General features: G+C 44.5%; 1 protein-coding gene across 6 annotated transcripts in view; it reads right to left on the minus strand.

Moving 5' to 3' along the window:
* Positions 1-25,104, minus strand: part of TNIP1 (TNFAIP3 interacting protein 1) — a 55,970-nt gene that overhangs the window by 20,930 nt on the left and 9,936 nt on the right. For 3 of the 6 annotated variants that reach the window (XM_082211773.1, XM_082211775.1, XM_082211772.1), the window contains exons 2-5: positions 9,812-9,988; positions 8,465-8,587; positions 6,219-6,307; positions 4,449-4,520 (exon numbers count right to left, since the gene is read on the minus strand). In XM_082211773.1, coding sequence (XP_082067899.1) covers positions 4,449-4,520; positions 6,219-6,307; positions 8,465-8,587; positions 9,812-9,950 — 423 coding nt within the window. In that variant the 5' untranslated portion in view covers positions 9,951-9,988. The remainder of the gene's footprint in view (positions 1-4,448; positions 4,521-6,218; positions 6,308-8,464; positions 8,588-9,811; positions 9,989-25,104) is intronic. The other 3 variants (XM_082211777.1, XM_082211774.1, XM_082211776.1) reach the window with 2 other exon arrangements.

The raw sequence follows: 25,104 nt of genomic DNA on the forward strand, positions 1-25,104 counted from the left end.
TCGGCCACGACTGGACCTAATGGTCAGGGGTCCCTTTACCTTTAATGAAGAAAAACACTCCTGCAACTTGGACCACCACTTCCACCTTAACTTCGCTCCCCCTTTCCCCACCTCTCTCACTCCTACCTCTTGCTGTTCAGTTCCAATTGGTTTCAATTCCAAAGTGCTGGCGGCACATGCGTCCCTCTGTCAGAAGCTCGACAACTGAAATGCACCCGCTTTATACGAGGTCCTGGGTTTATGGCACACCTGCCCTTGACAGGCAGCTGCTGAGCCACACCCTCCTCCCTGACGTGGTTGAGCCAGGCATAGTGGAGCACTAACCTGGTCTGGGTTGTTATGGCTGATTAGTTACTTGGTTGCCTCGGAGACGAAAGCCACCATTCACAGCCAAGCAATCCAGGTCAGGAAAGGGATGTCACCCTGCGTAGATGTAGCAAGCATGGCCAGATCAGGCTGCATGCCAGCTCAAAGAGTCACCTTGCAGGCAGCCCATCAGAAAGGAATCCTTGAAGGTAAAAGGCAGGGAAAGAGCAGCTTTCACCCAGGACTCATGAGCTGACTCATCCTCTCCGCCTCTCCGTGAACATGCCCCTATGAACTTGGTCCACAAAATGAAAAACCCCAGTCTTGCAAGAGACTTTGTCCATCTCTGTTGCTGCTGACTCATAAGGGAAATACACACAGGAATCATAGTGTGTCTTTGGTGCCAGATCTTTATTGCCTCATCTGTTTCTAGTTCAATAGAAGTTACACCAAGGAAGACAACTGTACTCTGGGCAGGTTCCAACCAGTCTCCCAAAGCAGGGATGGGGAAAACCAGAGCCCTGCAGGTGTTGCTGGACTACGGCTCTCTGACTACACCACGGCCAGTAGTCCCTGCCCATTGGGTGTACTGGCAAAAGCCTTTTTCAAGAAGCAAAAGACCTTGCACTATCTTACTCTGATGGCAACAGCTATCCCAAATATCTAGGAAAATGTTTCAGATGCTACTTGTAGTATCCTAGTTAATATTAAAGCTTCAGTCTCATTTGGGAGCAGTAGCAGTACTGTCAAACCTTGGTTGTTGAACATAATCCGTTCCAGAAGCCCGTTTGACTTCCGAAACGTTCGACAACCGAGATGCAGCTTCCGATTGGCTGCAAGAGCTTCCTGCTCTCAAGCAAAAGCCGTGTCGAAAACCGGAGCATTTACTTCTGGGTTTTCGGTGTTCGGGAGCCGAAATGTTAAAAAACGGAGCCATTCGGGAACCGAGGTTTGACTGTAGTAGAAACTGCTTGTGAATCAATCTCCCAGACTGCTCAAGGTCTAGACGCTTTCCCCTTAAGTTCTCTAAAGTTTCTATACTTCCCATCAATTGCTCCCCATGAATTCATTTCAGTAATACCATATTGCACGACAAGCTTGGTGCCATTTTTGCAGTCACAGCTCTTCCGGTTGTATGCACTGGTTTCTGCTTGTGCTTCCTGCTCACAAAACCTGGGATACCTTTTACCTTGGGACAGTCAGATCCTGAGAATGTCCAATGGACATTCATAACACAATTTATGTTCAGATTAAACATTATAGATTCCAATGTAATAACATCACAAGTGGCACAGAACTGCGCAGCCTAAGGCAGACGGTGCACCTTTTGGAGCATCACAACTTTTACCGGTTGTCAGAAGAAATCATAAAGCTTTGTGATGTACCAGAGTTCACCAGCTGCTGTTTCTGCCAGCAGCCAAACATGGCTGCCTCTTGAAAGAGAGCCGCTCACAGCCGCCTAACCACACCAGCCTGGAGATGTGGCAGGAGCCACATTGGCTGACACGATGCCAACTTATCTGGGGGAAAGGCTCTTTAACTTACTGCAAAGCCTGGGAAGCAGTTACTACAGGCAACTAACAGCAAGCCAAGCTGTTGACATTACAACAACAACCCCCATTGTGTGTGCCTTAAATATGCATGGCTGTTTGCCCCACCTAGTTCCTCAAGCACTAGGCCTGTTCCACACCTTCTCCAAATCTTTTTTTTTTTTTAAGGACATACTTTTTATGTAAGAGTTGTTTCTTTTAACCTTCTGTTTCTTGTGCCTCGCCCATGCTGGCTCAAGAGCAACGCACGAAGGGACTTGTTCTGCGACAGCTTTAAAATAATTGAGTTAGGATTCCCCCTTCGCTCTGCGTAATAGCCCTAGGAAAGTCATGGGCAAGATCGAGGAGGAGGCACTTGGCTCGGGAACAGAAGTAACTGGCTAGGGAAAGAGGGTCTGATTCTTGCTAAGAAACAGCTATTTAAAAGTATTTCTCTGGAGGAAGAGTCTCTTTTCTCCCTCATGGTTAGCACTGGTTTGGACAGCAATGTATACCTTGTTCTGCCACTGGCCAGATCCAATTTCAAGCTGGGTTGATGTGACAGGATGGGGGCAACTCACCAGCACAAATGAACAAGGCAAATTGTTTGCGGGCTAATGTTTTAACAGAATATTTTCATGTATCAATTTATTTATTTATTGAATTTATATACCGCCCTATACCCAGAGGTCTTAGAGTGGTTCACAGAACATAACCAAAATATAAAACCACAATATATATAATCAAGATAAAAAAACACCACCCCAACCCCCCCCCCCATTTTAAAAGGGCATAGGATGTCAATCGAATCAACCAAAGTCTGGTTAAAAAGGAACGTTTTCGCCTGGCGCCTAAAGGTGTATAATGAAGGCACCAGGCGAACTTCCCTGGGGAGAGCATTCCTATTTAAGAAGATAGGCTTGAGAAGTGAACAGATAGCCAAATCCAGAGATATCTGTCAGATCTCCAGAGCTCCTCGCTTATGAAGGTGAAGTGAGAGCTCTCATTCACTGCATTAAAAGATTGTAAAACTTTCAGAGAGGCAGGGGTGCTATTTAAAGCAGGTACTAAAACCACTGCCGGCATTACACTGGTTCACGTGATCTAGAAGGATTCGCTAGATTGCTCCAGTCCGTTTCATTTCATCACTTGGGTTTTTTCCCCAGCCCCTTTCCTGAGAAGTGCTGTCTGGATATAAGCGGAGTTCTCTGCCATCCTCTTGGCTGGCTGCCCAAGCCTGTGAGCCTACACATCTCACTGAGGAGAAGGAAGTAGCTGGCCACCACACAGCTTTGCATATGTGAGCAAGAAAGGGGGGGGGAGGGAGAGAAGCCTCTTGACAGCAGCACTTTCAGATTACGCTTCTCACTTCTCAGTAGGAGAGTTCCCATCAGCTTGTTCTGGGAAAGAGGCCAAATGAAAAAACTGCGGCACGTGCCTGGTTTGTGCGGTTACAGCCTCTGTGAGTGGCAGCGCACCAGCGCAAGGAAACTCAGCTGGTGGCCCAAGTCAGGTCCTGAAACAATCACCTATTTAGGGGCAAACTACACAGACTGTGGGATGCGGGTGGCGCTGTGGGTTAAGCCACAGAGCCTAGGACTTGCCAATCAGAAGGTCAGTGGTTTGCATCCCCACAATGGGGTGAGCTCCCGTTGCTCGGTCCCTGCTCCTGCCAACCTAGCAGTTCGAAAGCACGTCAAAGTGCAAGTAGATAAATAGGTACTGCTCCGGCGTGAAGGTAAACGGCGTTTCCGTGCGCTGCTCTGGTTCGCCAGAAGAGGCTTAGTCATGCTGGCCACATGACCCGGAAGCTGTACGCTGGCTCCCTCTGCCAATAAAGCGAGATGAGCGCCGCAACCCCAGAGTCGGCCACGACTGGACCTAATGGTCCGGGGTCCCTTTACCTTTTTTACACATACTGCACTCAGTTGCAGAAGCAGCAACCTGGAGCAGAAAGTTCTACAAAGAGGGAGCAGCTCTCTCTTTCTTTCCAGTACCAATTTCCCCAGCATCAATAACTTCCCAGCTGATTTTAGCTCTATGAAGGAGGAAAAAAGAGGGGTATGGATATAATCATACTGGGGCATAAGGAAACTGAGGGTTTTGTGAAAGGAAAGGTCCACAGCAAAAGGATTGAGCACCCCTTCTGCGCCACAAGATCCGTGGCTACAGATTACAGCAACTCATTGCTGCTTCCAGTTCAAGACCACGACATGGGGAGGGGAAATATTCCAGTGACTGAGCACCCCTTGTCGTTTCTTCCTCAGCACATCTCTTTTTCTCCATGTGAAAAAAAGAAGACTGCGAGTAGCTCACGGCAGATACCTTTGTTGTTTCTTTTCTTTTGCTTAAATTACTCTGTGAAATGCAATATAAAATAGTTCAACTGCTCAATAAAACCTGCTGACTAGTTTAGCTTTCATCTTCTGGAGACCTCTATATTTCCCTGTCTCTGAGCTATCAAACCACACAAGGAGATTGTATGAAAAAAATACATCAGAACTAAACGCACACACAAAGTGTAACAAAGGAACTTCCAAGACGACACGACCCATAAAACATCCCCCCCCCCTTTTGCGTCTCAATCTAAACAATCTGTTTGGATTAACATACCGATTTCCCGGTGCTTCCTTGGCAAGACCTTTTCTCTTCAGCTCCAACGATTTCAAACTCAGATGAAGATCCCTGTAGAGAAAATGAATGAATGTAGAGTTATATACCCCAAATTCCAATGGGCCCCTTACAGGAAAAAAACAGAGTAGGGATTAAATGAGTAATTTGGGTTTCCCCTCTGTCTACTGAATGTGTTTAAAAAACAAACAAATAAATAAATATATGGTGTCCTGCTTACTTAGAAACAGGATAAAAAAGCAAAAAACCTGCAACAAAATATTGCCATAAATCCTCACCTCCCAGCATACTGATATTCAAAAGGTGGGTTGCTGCCTGATCCAAGATAAGTCGCAACAGGAAGCACCACCACTATGCAAATATGCAATAAAAGATTAAGAAATGGGTCCCCAAATGCATGTTTGGGTCAAAAGTGGGTCCTGGGTCTGGTAAGGTTGAATATACCTTTATATACACTGTTCCAATTATGCCTTCCTCCATGATAATATAGGCTGTCAAGGGTTCAAGCAGGTCTTTGCTTTTCTGTTAAGTCTTTCCCACCTAATCCTCAACTTCCTGAGCTCCTGGAGGTCAATCTAGTCTTTGCTGGGCTCCTTTGCAGTTTTGTTTGCTTTTTTATTTTGTTTGTGGTTCTGCAAATCTCTGTGCTTCTCTGAGTGCACCAATAACTCTCTAATGTTTCTCAGGGACCCTCTGTGGGCTCCAATTCCGTTAGCAAGAGGCAATGCATTCAAAGTCAGAGGGGAGTGGGACTGCATCTTTCACTGGATGGAGCTGTTTCCAAATGTTGCTTATTTCTTTGATCTAAAAAGGTTGTGTGGGAAAGGAAGATAGCATCTTACACACCAAACTGGAGGCGTAGCGAGATCAAAATCTACCTAATAACTATTAGAAACTACAGCAATCTGTAACTGTCCGTGATACAGAATGAAACAGGGCTACATGTTTTCTCAAATAATACAGTCTTCAAAACTACAACAGTTTTATGTGAAGGGCTGGAGCTTGGTGGCAGAGGATTTGCCTCACATGTAAAAGATCCTAGGTTCAATCCCTGGTGTCTGCAGGAAGGGCTCAGAAAAGTTGTTTCCTGAAGCCCTGGAGAGCTGCTGGCATCAGTGTAGGCCATGGTGAATAAGATATGCCAACGGCATAAGGCAGCTACCTCTCAGAAACAATCTAAGAGACATCTCTTTGTAGTTAAGTGGCACTCAACAAAGCCAGGCAGTTTGGGATCAGACACTGAACCATGGAATGGACTCTCCCCGCAGCCTCACAATACTTAAATAGTTGTATCTTGGGTCAGGAATAAAAGCACCAGCCTTGGACCTCAATGACTATCACAGGGCGGTTTAAAAGAGAGTGCTCTTTCAGCTCCAGTTCTTCAAAATAAAAAGCACCTCCCAAAGTAGTTGGGACGATCAACTTTACTGTAGAGCATGTGGCTCATTAAAAGTGCTATGCAGCATTCTTCTAGTTCAGAAACTTCCTTCCAGTTACATGGACAGACTAAAAATGCCAGAGTCCTCAAACCTGAGTAGTTCATTGGAAGAAAAAGTCATTCTGATATCATTACCCTCACTGCATTTACAATGTGTTTAGCATTCTCGCAGCCTAGTTCTATACATACTCGGAAATACTTGCCGCTGAATTCATTGGGACTTACTCCTGTGTCTGTCTAGCAGGGCTTGCAGCTTTAATCATTATTATTATTATTTTTATGTAGCCTTGGCTATTTAAAGTCTGATTTCTTACACTGCTGGGTGGCTTCTGTGTGGGTTTTTCCATCTCCTTCTGATCTTCACCTGGAACCTCTGAGGAAGAGCAAAGATCTGGGATTCCTCCTGGGGGAAAAGAGAAAAGAAGCACATGAACATTTCTCACCGCAGAGATCCAAATCTGCCAACAGAAACAACAGCAGCAAAAGTACAAAGAAGAAAAGGGAAAGTTGGGGAAAGGAGAAAACAGGTTGCTAGGCAGGATAGAGATCTCCCATTCTGCATTAACAGGAAACAGGTTCAAGAGCAGGAGGGCTGGTAGCAGCTATTACCTGCCTAAAACAAATCCATTTTATGACAAATTTAAAAACACACACCAGAGAGTCTACAAGGAACAGTACTTGCCCTTTTACATCTTGTTTTAAGTCCCCATGTATAAATTACACACACACACTCCCCCCACGTCAAGCCCCACCTTCCCCGTGCAAGAACCAGTAGCTGGTCTCTGGGGGCATAGAGGCGGCAATGTTTGGTGTGCGACGCAAATGTGTATAAATGGCCTTTGATGAGTGTCAGCTGGAATTTCCCTCTTTCCTCCTGGGCTCAGCATACGGTAATACTGAAAGATCAAAAATCACCCCTCAGCTTTTCCATTTGAAGCCCATCTAGTTCTCAAGAGGGGTGGTAGGTGGGAGAACAGAACAGTCACCTTTTTTAAAAGTGCACTGCATCAGCCTTTGCCAACCTGGCACACTGAGATGTTTTGGACTACAAGCTTCATTAGCTCCAGGTTGATGAAGGTGAGAATGTGCCATATTAGAATGATATGGTGCATATCAGAATGACAGTCACCTTTTCTAAGGTTAAAGGAAGCTGCTCTCAGGGCTTTCACACTCAGATCTATCAAATGTGTGATCCCAGGTACACTGCAAGACTCCCACTAAGTCCAAGACCAGTAAGCTCCCTCTAAGTAGCACCCCCAATAATGGTCTAAACAAATAAATCAAGTAATTGACCATTGGCTGCTCTTTGGTATGAAAAATTCTACCACCCAAGTCAGCTGACCTCACCCTGAATTGGGGATATGTGTGCAATGTGTGTGGCATGCACATATTTACACCCAGACTTTGCTAGTATCAGGTGGGACTCAATCGCAGACCAGTAAACCCAGGTTGTGCAATTACAGTTGGAGGGGAGGTTTTGCACAACAAACCCACTCTCCCCCAGAAGACGGACCTCCCTACCAACAAACAGGAATGAATGCTCGATAAAATCAGTCACCTGGAAGCAATCATGATTTTTTTGAGACCCAAAAAGAAAACACACCGGGACAGGGGGGTGTCTAGGAAGCTGGCTCAAACCAAGGGATATGTGTCTACCTAGCCCTCTACTGTCTATTCTGACTGGCAGTACTTCTCCAGGGTCTCAGACAGAATGAGGTCCTGCCCCATCACCTGCCTGAAGATGGAAAGGATTATTCCTGGGACCTTCTGCGTGCAAAAGTGTAGGGAGTGAGCTGCCCCCTAAACCACACAACCTTCAAAGAAGAAAAAAGTGTTTCAGGGCAGGGGTGTGGAAGGAAGAGTTTTGCTGCAGAATCAAAAATGTATTCAAAACCTTTGGTTACTGGTCATTTGATTTCATGTTTTTCTCAGGGAGGGGAACAGCAGTGAACATGAGCAAAAAGCACGGCCAAAACTTCCCTCAAGTTCCACCGTCTAAAGGCTGTTCGATTTATTTTTGCATATGCACAACCTGCCCAGAAAGTAGCATGCAACAAGACAGGACTGATTCAATTCAAGGAGGCTGGGCTGTAGCTAAAACCATGCGAATGGAGTTCTACCCACACAACGGAACCTCCCCTTCCTCTCCTCTCGCCAAGCATCCACAGAATCTGCTCTGGAGGGTTCCACAACCCGCTGCAGAAGATTTTGAATGTGCACGGGGGCTGCAGGGGAGAGGAGAGGTGCAAGTTCTACTGTGAAGTCTGTTGCACGAGTTGAACACCCCTAGGAACTGAAGTGACACAGATTCAGGCTGCAGACCTGAAGACGCAGGTTGGCTGCATAGATGGCCCAGTGATATCAGCATGTATATATTTTGAAAGGGATTTTTACACTTAATGCAAGACAGCCAACAGCAGCACTGGAGGCTTATTACTCTTCCTTCCAACTTGTAATTCACTTAAATGCAACACACACACACACACGCAGTGAAAATCTAGGTCTGCCAAAGAAGGTGTTACTGGGACATGCTAAACAGTTGGTCCTTTGATGCTCATACCTGCCATTTCCGCAAGTTTATCAAGAGAGGAGGTGGACCTTAGCATTTCGTTGTCCTTCACTAGGTCCTCCACTTTCTGACGCAGCCTGGAGGCTTCTAACTGAGACTCTTCCAATAGATCCCCTGGCAAAACAACAAGGGCACGATTTAACACTCCTTTGAATTTGCAGGTTCTTTCTTTACAGCAGCACGTTCAGCATAGTTATCAGAACTAGCCAAACTCTAGCAATTCTAGCCTAACTCCACTGCATTTCAGTTCAAATGACTGCTTTATACACAGTACTTTTACTACACAGAGAAGACCTCTGTGCCATGGGGGGCAGGGGATGGAACTGTGAATATAGCAGCCACATAATTTTTTGCATAGATTAGGGAGCAGGCACGAGCATGGAGATATTCCCAACTGTAGGAAAAAGTAGTCAGCTGAACTGCAATGTTTTGCCTTGTCTACTTATTGGCGAGCGCCTCAGCCACACATGTGCAAAGCTCAAATTTTATGCCAGTATTTGGGGCTTGCTAAGAAATGTATCGCTATCAAGATCTCATTTTAAAAGGCTTTGGAATAAAGAGCAATGGGTGTTTAATATGCATTGGTGAAAGCTTTTGGAGGCACAAAAAATTCTCCTTTAGGCTAGGTAATATGAACTATTCCTTTAAAAAAACTAAAAACTTCAATAGAAGTAAAGGAATTCCTAATATATACCTCCAATTCCAAACCCTAACTACAGAGAGGTGCATCTGTGGAATGAAAAGCTGCTGAGTTGGAACCCATTGACCTATTCAGGACTGTTTCTCAGCCTCTGAAAACGATTATGTTCTCAGACGGCAAACAGTAAAAGATTCTTCATGTGATGCTACTACATCCGGGACCTGTGTACAATTTTCACACTTACGATGCTCAGCGTTACTGAAAAACCCTTAAGATCTTCCACTGGCTGTCACAGTATTTTAAAAGGTCCATATCCCACTCACAGCCCACGTGTGAGCAATGCCGGTAAGTCATCACCTGGGACGTCTCTTGAACAACGTGCAGACACGAGGCAAAGGCCTTTTGAGCAACAGCAGTAGCACAGAGAGCACCCCCAGAAAGACTTTAGCACACAAGGGGCAGCAAGTCCAAATCACAGACATGGCCTTTAATGCTCACCACCAGTGAAACTAGTAGGCTATCCCCAGTGGAAGCTCACGTGCTGCTACAACTATGCCTCTATGGTGCCACAGAGGTTTTAGAGGTTTCCTGCTAAGTACACAAGAAAGTGGCTTCTTTGAAGTTTGCCGCAGACCTGGGCATTCTGGAAACAGCAATAATGAGTAACTTTTGCTTTTCCGCTTCCATGTCATCCTCACCGTTACCTAGAGACTTAATTCCCTGCATCTTCTCCTTCAGCCGGGTATTTTCCTCCACCAGCCGTTCAAAGGCAGCAGATGCTCCCTTTTCCGTTCCCCCACCCGGGTCATAGATACGATAAGGCCCCTTTCCTTCCATGGGTGCAGCTTAATACTCCAGTTTCCTGGTAGCTGTGCCTGAAACAATGGAACAGGTGGTTAGCATCCCCAGTGTAAATCCTTTAAGAACGCTAGAACAACCAGAGGGATTTAACAGAAGGGGGAGATAATAGTGTTCATCTGTAACTGGTACTTCAGGGGTTTTCCAGATAGGATGGCCTTGGTCAGAGGCTACAACTTCCATGACTGATAAAACGCTCCCATTATTTTTAACCTTGGTTAAGGAATTATGATCAGGTGGTGCAAGTGTATATCTTCTTGCCTTCCTTTGCCCCAGTTCCCTTGCTCTTCCTGAACTGAACTGGCTTTAACCAATAATTAGTCCTAACGGAGACATCAATCTTAGCCAAGACTTGAAATATTGGGAGTGGTCTATATGCATAAGATGACAGCAAAATATGATCCTTATGATACTCTGCTGAGCACTGTTCTTTCATTATGCTTGTGTTTGTAGAGAAAGGACTGGCACCCTGATTGCCAGAGCAAATTTCTCCATTTCTGCAAAACAAAAGGTTTTTAAGCAGAGGCAAAGAAGCTCTTTGACGCCTAGTCTCCGCCTACTTTCCCTGCGCGGAAGCCTTCTGCGCAGGGAGGGTGTGGGCATCGGAGGACCCGTGCTCTCCCCACTGGTTCCCGGCGAGGAGTCTTGGAGCCACCTTGCCGATTCCTCCATCTGCCCCCCTTCTCCACTGGTGTTACGCTGATTTCCTTCCCCAGAAGATGTGCTGCTTCTCTCCCTCCCGGGACGCTCTCCGGAATCCCTCTGGAGCCCTCTCTCTCCCTCTGGCTCCGATGGCAGTTCCCTGACAAGAACATCTGGGAGAAAACCAGGACTGGGTTTTTGGTGAGAGAGAATGTATAAACTTGGTTCTGGTACTGCAGTACTAATGCCCAGTCTGAATATGTGCTCAGAGGCACCCTGCTTACTGATTCTTGGTGTATATGCCTGCCCACTTGACCCAGTATTTTACTCTGGTTCATACATCTCAGTTTTCAAGCAAAAATGAACAAACAAACAAATGAATAGATCTACTCCATTAGCTCAAGTTGACTAGGTTGGGGAGCAAAAAGGCCCAAAGTGATGGAACATTCAGATCTAATGCACAGAGTGTTCAACTCTCTATGCACATCTTGTGCTGCAAAATTTAATCCTGCATCATTTAACGATGCTCATCACGCACCAAACTAATGGGAGTTCAGCTAGGTTACTGCACTCTGGATCAACAGAGAACAGAACTAGGTCAGCAGGCGTCATTAAAAAGGGCACACACATTCTTCTTGAATGATGCAGGAACAGCTCCGGGATATTTAGTGTGCTGAAACAAACCTTACTTCAGTTCAAACCGTGTGAAAGAAAGTGTCATAAATAGATAACAGACCAGTGAAAGTGTCTGAAACTAGAACAGGCTTGCTGATGCTGAATAATATACATATCTATTAAATTATCAGTATGGGAACAGAAAGGAGGGGTAAGTACATTTAAATACTATTTCTTAAAACAAAAACACTATTCAAGGATCCACAAATACACTGACAAATGCACTATCATTTTAAGCTGATAAAGGCAGAATCAGGGAAAGGCAGCACCCTACTCCTCATCCAGAAATGGAGGGTCCCCATCTGGTGCCACACTGGTCACATCCACACAATACATTCAAAGCACACTCATGCCACTTCAAAAGGCATGGCTTCTCCTAAAGAATCCTGGGAACTATAGTTGAAGGGAATTGTGGCACTGTGAGGGTCTCCTAACAATGCCCAACACCTTTATAGTTCCCAGGATTCTTTGGGGGGGAACCATGTAAGAATGCTCTAAATGTACAGTATGGATGCACTAAGTCACTAAGTCTTGCAGACTCTCAGGAAGCAAGGAGATGACTCAGTGCTTAGTGCATCAGGGATTATGATCCCTGAGGGTCACTGGAATTTCTAGAGTTTGCTGGGTGATCATGCTCCTCCTTTACCCCTGGTTCAAGGTATGGATAGGGCTACCACCCAGAATTTTATCGTCCTTGAAATGCCCCATGGGTACTGAGACAAGTTAGACATGGCTGGAATGTGGGAATGTTCAGGGACGCAGGAGAGGATATAATGTTTATTAATATCCTTCCTAACTTGTGCTAGCAAGTTTCTTTACTTAGCAGATTTTCCCATTCCCCTTTTAAACGCACAGCAGGTAGCTGGTTGCAGGCTTGTGTAAGCCTCTCACTATTAGGTTCCTGGTAAGTTCCCTTATATCCCTCTTAAAAGAATGAACTTGTCACAATCTTGTGTAAATTATATAATAGTAGTTTACTCGCATTCTGTTCACAGTTGGATCCCTGAAGGCAGGCTTAGTTACAAAGTATATACATTTGGAGCTATCTCATATGGGGATAATCACAGTGTCCTCTGTTGGCTAGCTAAAAAGCTGCTCCAATGACGGAGGAAGTCAAAGAGAGAGAGTGTGCTGTGTGCCTTGTCTCTTTTGTTACCTGGGCAGGTAAGGCCACACCCACCTCTAGTCACATGCAAAGGAAGTATGTCCCAGCCAGGAGAAAACAGGAAGTTTTCAACTGGCTGGACCAATCATTCCCCTGCATGTCCACTCTAGGAAAACAAGGAATGATGTACTTGACTGCTACTTATGTATCACATCCCACATGGAAAGCAATGCATACCCTTTTGTTGGTGTTTTTATACAGAAGCTGGATGAGCACCTATCAAAGATGCTAGAGCAACAGATAAGGGCATCTGAAGTCCCTTCCATCGTTAAGATTCTGTGAAATCTCTTCTCCTAGGACAACTGTGATTCATTTCTCAATTCAGAATGCATAGCTTCCACGCACTGCAGATGCCAAGGCATATTTTGAACTTTTGACAAGCCATTGTTGGAAAAAAAAATTTTCCCTGTGCTGTTTTGACCCAATGAACAAAGAGCCTCCTGATTTTCAAATCAGAGGATAGGATTGCTGCAGTCCATGAATACAGAGCACAGCAGGTGAAGTAGAAATTAAAGCAACACACAACGTGGAGGCAGGAAACAGTCCTCAATAGGAGTGTTACAAGCCTGCCACTGTCTTCATCAGTAACACATTCAAGGGTATGTAGATACAAGAACATAACAAGAGCAGTGCTAGACCAGATGCCTGTTCCCTATAGCAGCCAATGATTCCTCTGGGAAGCCTACCTGGGAGGAAATATATATCCATCATGACAAGCAGCCATTGATGACCAAAAACTCCATGAACTTCTCTAATCTCCTTTTAAACCGTCCAAGTTGACAGCACAATAAATTAGTTCAAGAAAGATGCCTTCTCTCCTCCTAAAAGTGAGAAGGGCTTTTCCTGCAAATCAGTGCTTCAAGGTTAGAGCTTTTATTCTTTAGCTTCAGGGAAAGAGTAAAAAGATACTGCTGTGAGACCCAACAAAAGCTCACAAAATAACGAACTTATTTAAATAGTGTGATTGACTACTGGGTTCTGTACAGGACTTCGTAATTTATTTGCAAGGCTACATTTCATTATTTAAAAGCATCATCACATTTCTGCTTATGGACTTGAGGTGAATTAGTATGCTTCATCTCTAGTCTCTAGATAAATGAGAATGGTAATAGTCCCTCCCGAATGCAGATTGCTATCGTTTGCACTGGGAATGTCCCGATTTAAAGATACTGTATTGGCATAAAAACATAAATACTATCTCTGTAGGGACTTGTTACAAAGTATATTTAGAACGGTTAGTCAACTTGTTGAACTATTTCAAAGGTGTCAGCCTGTTGCGTCTCAGTATATGTATAGGTTGCTTCTAGAAAGCTGACACAGTTAAAAAAATTGGAAGACCCCAAATTTCCTTCAGCTTTAGCTTTGTGGGGTTTTTTGTTTGTTTCCTTACAATTCTATGTGCAGAAATGAAAATGCTTGCAGCGTGTGTATCCTGATGGAGTATACTGTGTAAATATATATGTGTGTGTGTATACTATCTTGAAAGATGAATACACATGGCACCATGGGTGAAATCCATTGGTGACCATCCACCCACAAATCAGATACTGCTGGCAGAAGAGATTCCTCTTTTCCTGTTTCACCCAATGTGGCTGGCAGCAGATTCAGAAGAAAGCAATGTTCAGTTCTTCCTCACATAACCCACACTCACCTTACAAAATTCATTCCCACAATATGGGGCGATGGACACCATCTGCCTCACGGGAGGGATGAGTTTCCAGTATTAACTTATTGCAACATTATTACTGTAGTTTGATTTCATTCATAAGCCAGCTTGATTTGTATTTTTCAAAGTGAAATACAATTAGAACCAATGAATAAGCCGTGAGTTGCCTAGTCAACAAGAAAGAACAAACTACTGATCAGATGTGTGGGGGTGGAGGAGTCAGGAGTTAACTGCTCTGAGGGATTTCACAGACCCATGACATTAAATTCAATGACGCAAGCATTTCCATATACATATAAAAGTACTATTTCCCCCCCATTCATGATCTGCATAAACCCCTCTGCCATACACTATAGTTCATTAGAACTCCCGTCACCCTGCCCCATATCAGCAATTTTGTGCATTCTGACTATGGAAATAATCAAATTACTCAATTGTGGCAGGTGCAGGCCATGAATCCTGGATTCCAGAGAATTTTGGTGTTTGTTTGTTTTTTAAATAAAGTTTCCAGTCCTCGTGTTACACGTACTAACACCAGTTCTGTAAGATATGTTTGCTTATTTAGGGCAGCAGAGGGAGGCTAATCAATGGCCTTTCAGGCCATCTTGCAGGCCACAATGACAACTATCATTACCCCTAGCCAGTGTGGCCAATGGTGGAATTTGGAATAAAAAATCTGGAGGACTGCAGGTCCACCTCTGACTTAACCGAGTTGTGCCCTGCTCTTCTTCTTGATTTTAACAACGTCCTCTACCACTTTAGCTCCTCCTGGAGGCTGCATTGGTAGAAAGCATTGCTAAAAACAAGAATAATGAAAACACAGAACAGAATAAGCCTTGTTGAGAAAGAATCAGTTTACTCATCTTAACCCTTTGAAACACAACTATATTTAGATATCAGATCACCCTCAATGAACAATATTTGGACTTCCAAAAAACTTTTGATAAAAGCCCCTCATGATTTCACAGAAATGGGTAATGTGATATGCTTTCACAGGGATCATTCAGTGGTTAAAAAATAATTGGATAGGTCCCACACAGGACTTTGAAACTGGCGCCATCTAACATATCTGCAAGTTATCCGGAGTTGGGGTGAACAATGAAGTTGACTACAATTCAGTACAGTACTACTGTTATTTAGTTGCAGGCGACTTCCTATTTACACACCCTCTTTGAGTGTACAACCACACACATGCCTGGTGCCAGGAACCCAGAAGTGGATCCCAAAAACAGGGAGCACCCTGGAGAGTCCTCCTGACATGCAAGGAGACCCTCCCTGGAGCCCAAAGAGAATGTGGCATGGCAGCAGCTGCTTCCCCAGACCTCAGCTGTGCAAGCCGTACTTCTGCGCATGCTTTTCCCCCATGCGTTAGCTGAGCTGATACAAGCGACTCCCCATTTCACACGGTTTCACTGATGCATGCAGAGGTCTGGAACGTAACCCCCACACAAATGGGGAGTCAGCTGTATTTAGTTATACCCTGCATTTTCCCCTGACAGGACTCAAGGAACTCAAATTTGCCAATACCTCCAGAGGCAGGATTCAGCTAACTTGTTGTTCCTAACAGGGTTGTCCCAGTCCACCAGTCCTCACTCAGAGGAAGGGGTCCTTTTAAACAGAGTGAGGTATCAGAGTGATTTGCCATCAATCAGGCAACATGGCAGTAATGCAGGTTCTCTCCATAGCCAGCTCAGTCACATAGCTTCACTCCAGGAAGGGGTCTCAGAGGTACCCCAAATTAGAGAAGATGAAAGCAAAAGGGGGAGGGAGGGAGGGAGGCAAAAGGAGAAGGGGGGAAGGTGATAACAGCAGCAGGAACTCCTCAGGCAGTACGCCAGTATTTAGGTCTAGAGTTCTCAATCACTATAGGTCTGTCTTCTTAGCACAAAACCATCCTTTTTGTCCTTCAAAGGCAACCAACGTGCAGAAAATGCTTTGCCACACAACCTGTGTCAAAGAAAAGACAGACAGATGGCACCCTCCAGCTGCAAGAAGGCGACAGAGCAGGCAACCGCTACTGCACAACAAAAGCCTGCAAGGTCTCATCTCTGGAGGTGTTTCCCAGTTTACATAACCTGCCTGTCAGGAATGCTGGGGATTTTCCAGCCAAGGGTTGAAACCTGGCATAATCCAGGACCAGAACAGCAATTAAATGCCTGATGGTTAGGTACATGGGGGGTTTTTCTTCCCACAAAGGAAGGTTCTTAAAAAGCTAGGTGAGAAAACATTGTCATAAATGTTTTCCATCTGAGCATGGCTCTTTCAAGGAAGTTTCCATTTCTCATGATACTAACAGTTTTCCTGACACACCAAGTAAAAACTGAGTAACTCCTATTTATTTATGATCTGGGCACCCAGTTACAAAACTGAGTTGCGCCTGTCTCTAAACTCATGTGCGCACGAGTCCCAATTCTTTCTGTTAGATTCTGTTCAATGAAAATTGCTTGCACGTGAAAACGCAGAGACACAACAATTGTTAAGCATTCTCCCTGCCCTGTTCAAGGTCATGCGACACCCCCCCCCCGCAAGCTCTGAGCAAATATATTATCTCATCCTTCCACTAAGTGGTAGGAAATACTTCAGAGGTAGTTTCTGTAAGGGCCATTTTTTATGACGAGGGTGTTTTTCATGCTATCAGCAGATTTACAAACACACAAGTACCTGGGTAGACAACACTCATATTTAGGGATGCCCCAATTTTCACAAAAGCGACAACATGTCCCTGGGACACACCCCTCTCCTTGCTCAGACTTCTGTCTTTGTAGGCTACATTCCAATTCCAAAATCACTTTTTCAGTCATCAACGACTCATTAACAAATTATATTTATCTATCAGCTGTGCAAAAGCCAGGACGGGGGACAGCATTTCCCCCACGCAATGGTCACAACGATATATTTAAGATCTCTTTCTTTCCCTCTGTACAAAAACACAGACGTGTCTCCCCCCCCCAACGCAAAAGCCACAAGAACGCAAGATGATTTAAGGCAGTGCACAGGGGGTTGAATGACTCCAGGCTGCTGTTAAACGCCTTTGGTTTCCAAACTTCTCATTTGCCATGAATTAATGTAGGGAGTTTCCCCTGAAGGAAACCACCACTGTCTTTTACAAGAAAGACTTCCAAGGGAATGTTTCGGAGGAATGGGGAGAACTGGAACAGGAGAAGAAAAATCCTTCTTCCAATACATTTCCCTTATGTTTGACCTTAGTTTGCACATGTAGCGCCATTGCCTCTGCGGTGGCCCAGAGCTTGATGGGGTGGGGAAAGAGGACACATGCGACTAGGAAGAGAACGACGAGGGTCCTTGGAAAAAGAGCAAAGGTCTCTTTAGGCCAGGATCCCATAACTGGGGACATACCAAGCTGGGCACAGGAAACTGCCTTATACCAAGTCTGATTATTGATCCATCTAGCTCAGTAGTTTCTCCATGACTAGCAGTGGTTCTCCAGGATTTCAGGCAGGGCTCTCTCCCAGTCCTACCTCAACACCCCAGGATTGAACATGGGACCAACTGCATGCAAAGCAGATGCTCTACTACTGAGCTACAGCCTTTCTAGTAAGGTAGCCCACCAGCTTTGCCACATCCTTGTCAACTTTCCAGTTTTTACAGCCCTGGGCAACGGCAGGTTGATTGAGCCTCCATAACATGGCTGGTCAGCTGCATTTGGCCTAGTGGGTCACAGGTAGTCCAGGTTTGACTGAAGCCCATACAGTTTGCAGGAGGGCAAGCAGATACATGGTGGCCCCTCCTGCTGTCAACACTGGCCCATAGGGGTGGACAGGGGCATAGCGGGAGTAGTTTAGTTAAGTAGTTTCTACTTAACTAAAAATAGAAATAGTCAGAAAATCCTAAAATCCTAGCTACTCCCATGGGGATGGAGAATATAAAGATCTGGTCATAAAGGTTCCTCACTTCTGCATTAGGACTTGCACCTCCACAACAGAACTTCCCCTCCCTCTCCTTTCTCTGCATATCCCCACAAATCTGCTCTGGAAGATTATGGGAACTCCCAGAACAAATATGAAGGGGAGAGATAGGAAGCTCCAATGCGCAAACGAATTCCTCAAACTAAAAGGGACATTATTGTTGGCTACAACCAATTATAAGCAAAGCAAAAGATGAAGAACTCAAAAACAAGAAATCCCAGAGCACGCCAGACATAATTGCATTTTTGGAGCCTTGTCACAAATTTCACTTTTGTGCTTCACTCTCTTGGAGTGCACTCTCTCTTGCCCCCCCCCCCACTCTCACACAAATCTTATGCATAAATACAGACTGAGAAATTACATGCAAGTATGTCAAGAAGTAGCTATTTTGGAAGTTAGCAAAATGTGTTTGGCATCCAGCTGCACAGATGCTCTGGCATGTATCTGGGGTATGTGTGTGTGTTTTAAGCCTTGACCAACCACAGGAAGATTCACACTTCATTAAAAGAAGTGTAGCTTTCATAACTTGCCCAAAAAATCATCTCCCTGGAAGCAGTGCATTAAACACTCTACAGGCAATTTGGGCAACATATTGTAGAGCAATGCCAAGGGGTGGGGAACCTCTTATAAGAGAGGCTGGAAATGAAAAGCCTATTCAATTCTCTGTGACGCTTGCCTTAGTCAGCAAGCCAGTGTGGTGTAATGGTTACAGTGTCAGACCAGGACTTGGGAGACCAGAGTTCGAATCCTCACTGAGCCACGAAGCTCACAGGATGACCTTGGGCCAGTCGCTGCCTCTCATCCTAAGCTTCTTCACTGGGTTGTTTTGAGCATAAAATGTGGAGGTGGAGAACTGTGAACAACATCTTGAGCTCCTTAGAGGAAAGGTAGGATATAAATGTAACAAAGAAAAGGAATAAATAAAAATACTTGCAGCTGGTGACCTTCCTGCAGTTCGAGAAGTTTTGAATGCTTTAGGAAATGGCAAGAACTAATGGCACAAGAAACACACACCCCTCTCTTTGCCTCTCTGCATTTATCTCATTGGCACATGACATACTTTTTCGGCACTTTTAATCCACCGGGCACCCACTCTGAAAGGAGGTCAAGGTCAAAGCCTGACAATTCAGGCCCAGCTGACAATGAAGCAGAAAGCTTATCAAAGCAGTGAGACAGAGTCACTGGCTCACCAGGTGACACATGAGTACAGTGCCTATTTCTGGAGAATCACTAGCAGCTGACAGGAAGCTGATTGAGAAAAGTGGTGTGTGTAGGTCTCTGAACGTGCTGATCACACAATGCACAAGCACCACCCCCCCCCAGTAGCAAGGAACATTAATCTCTGCCGAATCTGAATGTATGTTGTAGCCAATTCGGGGTGAGGGGGGCAGAAGCAGTCCACATGGGGTTGACCCTGACAACAGTCCAGAACTGGTAACTGGTGCAGGGCCCTAGGCATTGCCTTGGGGTCTTCACATACAATGTCAATTCTCAGACAATTGTTCTGACTGCTTATTGCCTTCTGGGCCCAATTTAGGGTGCTGATGCTGGCTTTTGAGGCCCTAAAAGACCCAGGCCCAAAATACTGAAGGAACGCCTCCTCCCATACCAACCTACCTGAATTTTAAGATCTACAAAAGATATTCTGCTGGTGGTCTCCACACCTAATGAGAATCATAGTCTGGGGCCCCACAGGGAGGCTCTCTCTGTGGCAGCCTTACACTTTTGGAACACCTCACCATGCCATTGCTTCTATTTCAGTAGCGGAAGAAAAACAAAATTGCAGAGTTGGAAGGAACCCAAGGGTCATTTAGTACAACCTGCTGATTGCAGGAGTCACAGCTACAGAATCCCTGACAGATGGCCAGCCACCCTCTGTCTAAAGACCTCCAATGAAGGGGAGTCCATCACCTTTTGAGGTAGTCCATTCCACTGTCAAACAACCCTTTGTCCAGGTTTTTGAGGAGGGGTGAGGTGTACTGGGTGCCTATAAATTCTTGTCCCTGCTGGTTGCATAATTGGGAATTATGTATTTTGTTTTATATTGGTTTTTGAAGCTCATGGGTTGTTTTCAACATACATTCCATCAACGCAAGGACTTCACTTTACACAGTGGAATGTTCTCCTCCTCTCCCTCCCACCCCCCCTTAAATCTGTTCTGAGTTTCCCCCCAACCTTCCACAGAGGATTTGGGGATGACAGAGGGGGAGGTGGGGAAACTCCGCTTGTGCTAGTGGTAATCCTTGCACTCACACTTCATTTAGATGAACAGTGCCTTCTAAACACTTTAATATATATTATACGTATTATATTAAAATAATAAAGGAAAGAAAATCTAGTCAAGGAAATGGGCAGTATAATATAGAAAACAGAATAACCAATAAGAGTCCACAGCATCCCAGTCACAAGGACGGTCAACTTCATTCTAGGTATTTGGCCATTTGGGTGACTACATTTGAAGAAGAATGTAATTTACATCATTAATCTACCTTTCTGGAGACAGGATAAGCTATGACCATGACCACAATATCCACAGGAGCCAGATTAATTTGTTGAAGGCTAATAATAAGTCACATCAGGAGAGAAAACGGGGTTTCCCTTTTTTTAAAAAACAACAACTTGTCAGCAGGTACAGACAATCTCTATGCTGATTTGTGATGGAGCCAGCATTCACATGTCCATCCTGTTCACAAATGAAGTGGGTTTTTTTTTGGGGGGGTGTCTTTATTCTTAGTGGTTAGGTTCCATCCTAAATTAGCTATCCCAGAAAATCTTTGGAATATGAGAAGTGGACAGCAGAAACACCTTGAACACATGAGAAACTATTGCAGTCATTGCATTACTCACAGACGAACCAAGGAGTGAGAGGTTTTCAACAGGTTCCCAATGGACAGCACACACACATTGCTACAGCATGAGCTGGGCTTCTTAATGCTTTCCTGCCACCCAGCCTTCTTGTTCTAGATTCCACTGTTGCTAAATCTGTCCTCCCACGAACTTTGTCTTTTCGGGCGTCAGTTGTATGCTCACATAGTATGGGCCAGTAAGTGATACTCATGCATATGCAACAGAGAGTATCTGGCTTTTGTAGACCAGAAGAACTTGTTGATGCTGTGCTAGAGAATGGAGAAAATCTCCATACAGAGAGTTCTACATTCCCATCACATTCCCTTTAAGTAGCAAAAAAAAAGTTGCTTGCATACATCAGGAACTCTAGCACTCACCATCCCCAATTGGCTATGCTGGCTGGCACTGACGTAAGATGGAGCCTAGCATCATTACACAGGATTGTTCCACTGGAAGTGTTTACAGGCCCCAAGGCTGAAACAACTGCATCTGTTTTGGTAACGAACTGGATATACAAGTATAATCTAGAACAGCATTTCCCAACCTGCAGGTCATAAACCCTGCGCAAATGGGTCACATGCTTTATAAGCAAACCCAAAATAACTATGGCTTGTAATACTTAACTGATACAATTAATACCCCTTACAACTCTTTTGCTCGGTTGGTATATCATAAGGCTGCTTTGACACCTGTAACAAAATGATGGAAAAGCTCAAAAAAGCACTTGGGAACTGCTAGCAGTGATGGCCCGCCACAAAGTGCTCACACAAGGAGGAGCCCTGAGTGATCACCACGGCCTTTGGAACCTGAGCACCAGAAGCGAGCTGTAATACTCCCTGCACAAGGATCCCATGGTGAGCCATCACTGAATCTACCGCCAAGTTAATTAACAGTTAAACCAAGGGTGAGTTGAAGTTTGTTACATCTAGCACTGCTTGCACAGCTGTATTCATTTTTTATTTTTTTTAAACAGCTTATGAAGCAATATCCTGCAAATTGGTGGTTGGAACTCTTACATTCCTATAAACAAAATAGTAAATAACTATAAATATTTTAACAAATTCCATGTTAAGTAAATTTTTGCTTGGATGTCTCAAGAACAGGCAAACCTACAGTTAAAATGAATGAAACTGTTGGCTGCCAGAGACCTAAGCTCCAAAATTCATCTGACAATAAGTTGATGGGTAAATTTGAACCCATGCATCACCAAGCTGAAAAGCCTGGAAAACGCTGGTGTAGAGAAAACTCAAGATTGAAGTGTTAGTGCACAAATCCAAATAAATCCTGGTTGACAAACCAGTACTCCTCAGATGAAACACAGCATTTCAACTGGTATAAAGAAACTCTGGGCACAATCCGCACAGAAATGCAACCCTATGCATGTTTACTCTGTTTAATGAGACTTTTCCCCAGGTATGTGTGCACAGGTGTACAGCCTTAGTCAATTCATTCATGTGTGAGTGCGAATGGATCAGTCAACCAAATCTTCATAAAATCTGCATGTGGTAACTAAACCTCTCTATTTTTTGGGGGGGGTAACACTTTTTATGTACCTGTGTGTACAAGATGTGGACAAACATCTCCTCTGTGATGACACCTGCCATCTGTGGAATGGCAAGAAGATGCACAAAATACTATCTGGTAGAAAATCAAATCAATAGATTTTCAGGAGAGGGACTTAAAGAATTGTACATATTTGTACAGTTCGTTCTCTGTCTCTGTGTGTAATTTATATGGAGTGTTTTAGACTGCTATCCTACACCTACTTACCTGGGAACAAACTCTGTGGAACTTACTCCTGAATAGGCATATATAGGAAAACATTGCTTGCACTAGTACAAATTTCCTTTTCAGTTACCATCAGCAATATTTTGTTGGAAAGGCAGGATATTAAAAATGCTTAATAAAATTAAGAATACGCTTTCTATGACAACATCTCAGCTGTGGAATGCGCTCCCAAATAAGGCTTGCCTAGCGTTGACCCTTATGTACTTTAAGTATTTTCATTTGCCCAGGTCTTATTACTATTTTCTTTCAGATTTTTTTTAATTTTAGTACGCTATTTGCTTTAAATTCAAGATGTGTCGCGGCTGCTTTGAAGATTATTTTGTTTTCACACTTTATTCATCTGAAGACTTTCAAAGCAGCTCGCAATTAAAACAACAACAACAACCTTAAATGCAGGTCTAAAAATTTTTTTGCAAGTCCGACAAGGTTGCAGTTTTCTGACATTCATACTAACACTTCGGTATAGAAAACAAAATCACAAGAGGGTCAATGAAGGGAGTGCGGAAAGGATATGACACAGGATGAGGCTAAAAAGTGCATGAGGCTAAGTGTGCGTTAAAAATAATGGAAGATGGATCAACATTGCTCCAACTTATGCTGGCAAAGATCTAGTATGCTGATATTTGGATGCAACTGCAGCAGTTGGCAACATGCTTCCTTCCTCCCACAAGTCATGCTTTGCTCAACCTGAAAGAAGGCACACTATACACTGACCTTTGCACTGAAAAACCCACATGCCTACGCACACAAGCACAGCAAAACTCCATGTGCTTCAGAGCATCAAATGTGGCCAGGACCTGTCAAATCTTTTAAGAATTAAACTTGCAACTCATCTCTGTTCCATCTGGTAACAATAGATCATAAAAAACTAAAGCGATTCTTCTATTTAAACACAGAGAGAGCAAAACGCAATTAAGAGAACAATTATAATTTTACTAAAGAGATTGTAATTAGAGAGAAACACATTCACAAACTTTCAATAGGAACTGCAGCTTCCCTTGGCTGCCGGGTTCGAAATTAGCAGGGTGTCAGGCGCATTTTGTCCCTAAATATTCTCCATTTGGGAGCACCTCAAAAAGTCTGGATGCCATTTTTTGTGCCTGGCTGACACTCAAGGATTACTGAAATGTATGTGCTTTGAAGCCTCGGAGTATATGTTAAGGATAGACAATATGTAAAGGAGTTTAACAAGAAAGAGTAGAGTGTTTTGAAAACTAAAGTTTGGTACCAATGTTTTTAATGCAAACACCAAATTAAACATGTATTAACAATTTCTGCTAAGATGTGATATTAACAATATGTCAACAATGTGTTATTTATATGAACTGTGTATTAGTTAATGCTTATCAAAATAATAAATAAAAAGTGTTGCTGCCCCTCCATGGCGACTAGACATTCTGTTTTGGCGCCCACAACTCATGTCCCAAAAGACATTTGGCTCCTAGTTTTTCTATCCCAGTTTCTTGGCTTTAGAATTTTGTTTATCAGACATCCCTAATAGAATATTGTCAGAGCTGCCCAAGGTCCCAGCTCACAAAGGACCAACGCCAGTTCGTTGTTATATACAAAAGTCTTTATTGAAGTTCATTTTCGTTTTTACAGCCGCAGCGTGCAGCTCTACGTCTGAAACTCTAGACCGCTGAAGCTCCATCTGAGTCACCTCCCCCCAGACACCAGTTTAAGACTCTAGCCTTGCTCCACCTCTTCCTCCGCTCTTTCCTCCTCTGGGCCCGCCTGTCCGCTGGGGTCTCGCCCTTCCTAGACTCTTCTGACGCTGAGTCCCCTGAGTCTTCCCGCTGCCTCCGGCGGGCTTTAGGACCTGGTTCCCAATCCGAGCTTTCTGCTGTCCCGCGCGCCTGTACATTTGAACTTGGCGCGCGCGCCCAGCCGGCCACCTTCCTCCTGACCGTTACACTGCTCCTGTCACTGCTTCCCCCTTCGGGGAGGCTAGCTGGACTTGACCTCCCCTCCGTTCCCCCACTCTCCGATAGAGGCGTGGTCAGTCTCGACTCATCTTCTCTCCCTGCTGGAGGAGACGCTGGCCCTGACACCTGGGACTCTTCCCCCCCACTACGCTCTGGTGGGGAAGCTGGTCCTGATCTCCAGCTGCTGCTTTGGGAGTCCCCGCTGGCCCCCCTTGCCCTGACCATCGGCACCTCCTTCTGGGAATCTTCTGATTCGCTGGAGAAGCTCATGGAATCTCTCGGGTCACTGCTATACCCCCCTACGCTGCCCTCCGATTCTTCCCCTTCGCTCTCCATTTCCTCTCTCCCCTGTGCCTCTGTTCCTGAGGCCCTGACAAATATGAAGTTCAGAAAAATGTCACAGAAAGTGAAACACAAAATTGCATTAAGCACTTTCCCAAAGTTTAGGTCCCGATGCAATGGATTCTAAACCAGACTGCGGAAACTGTGGCTCTCCAGA

Source organism: Podarcis vaucheri (genome assembly GCF_965113315.1).
Source record: "Podarcis vaucheri genome assembly, chromosome: 2".
Lineage (NCBI taxonomy): Eukaryota > Metazoa > Chordata > Lepidosauria > Squamata > Lacertidae > Podarcis > Podarcis vaucheri.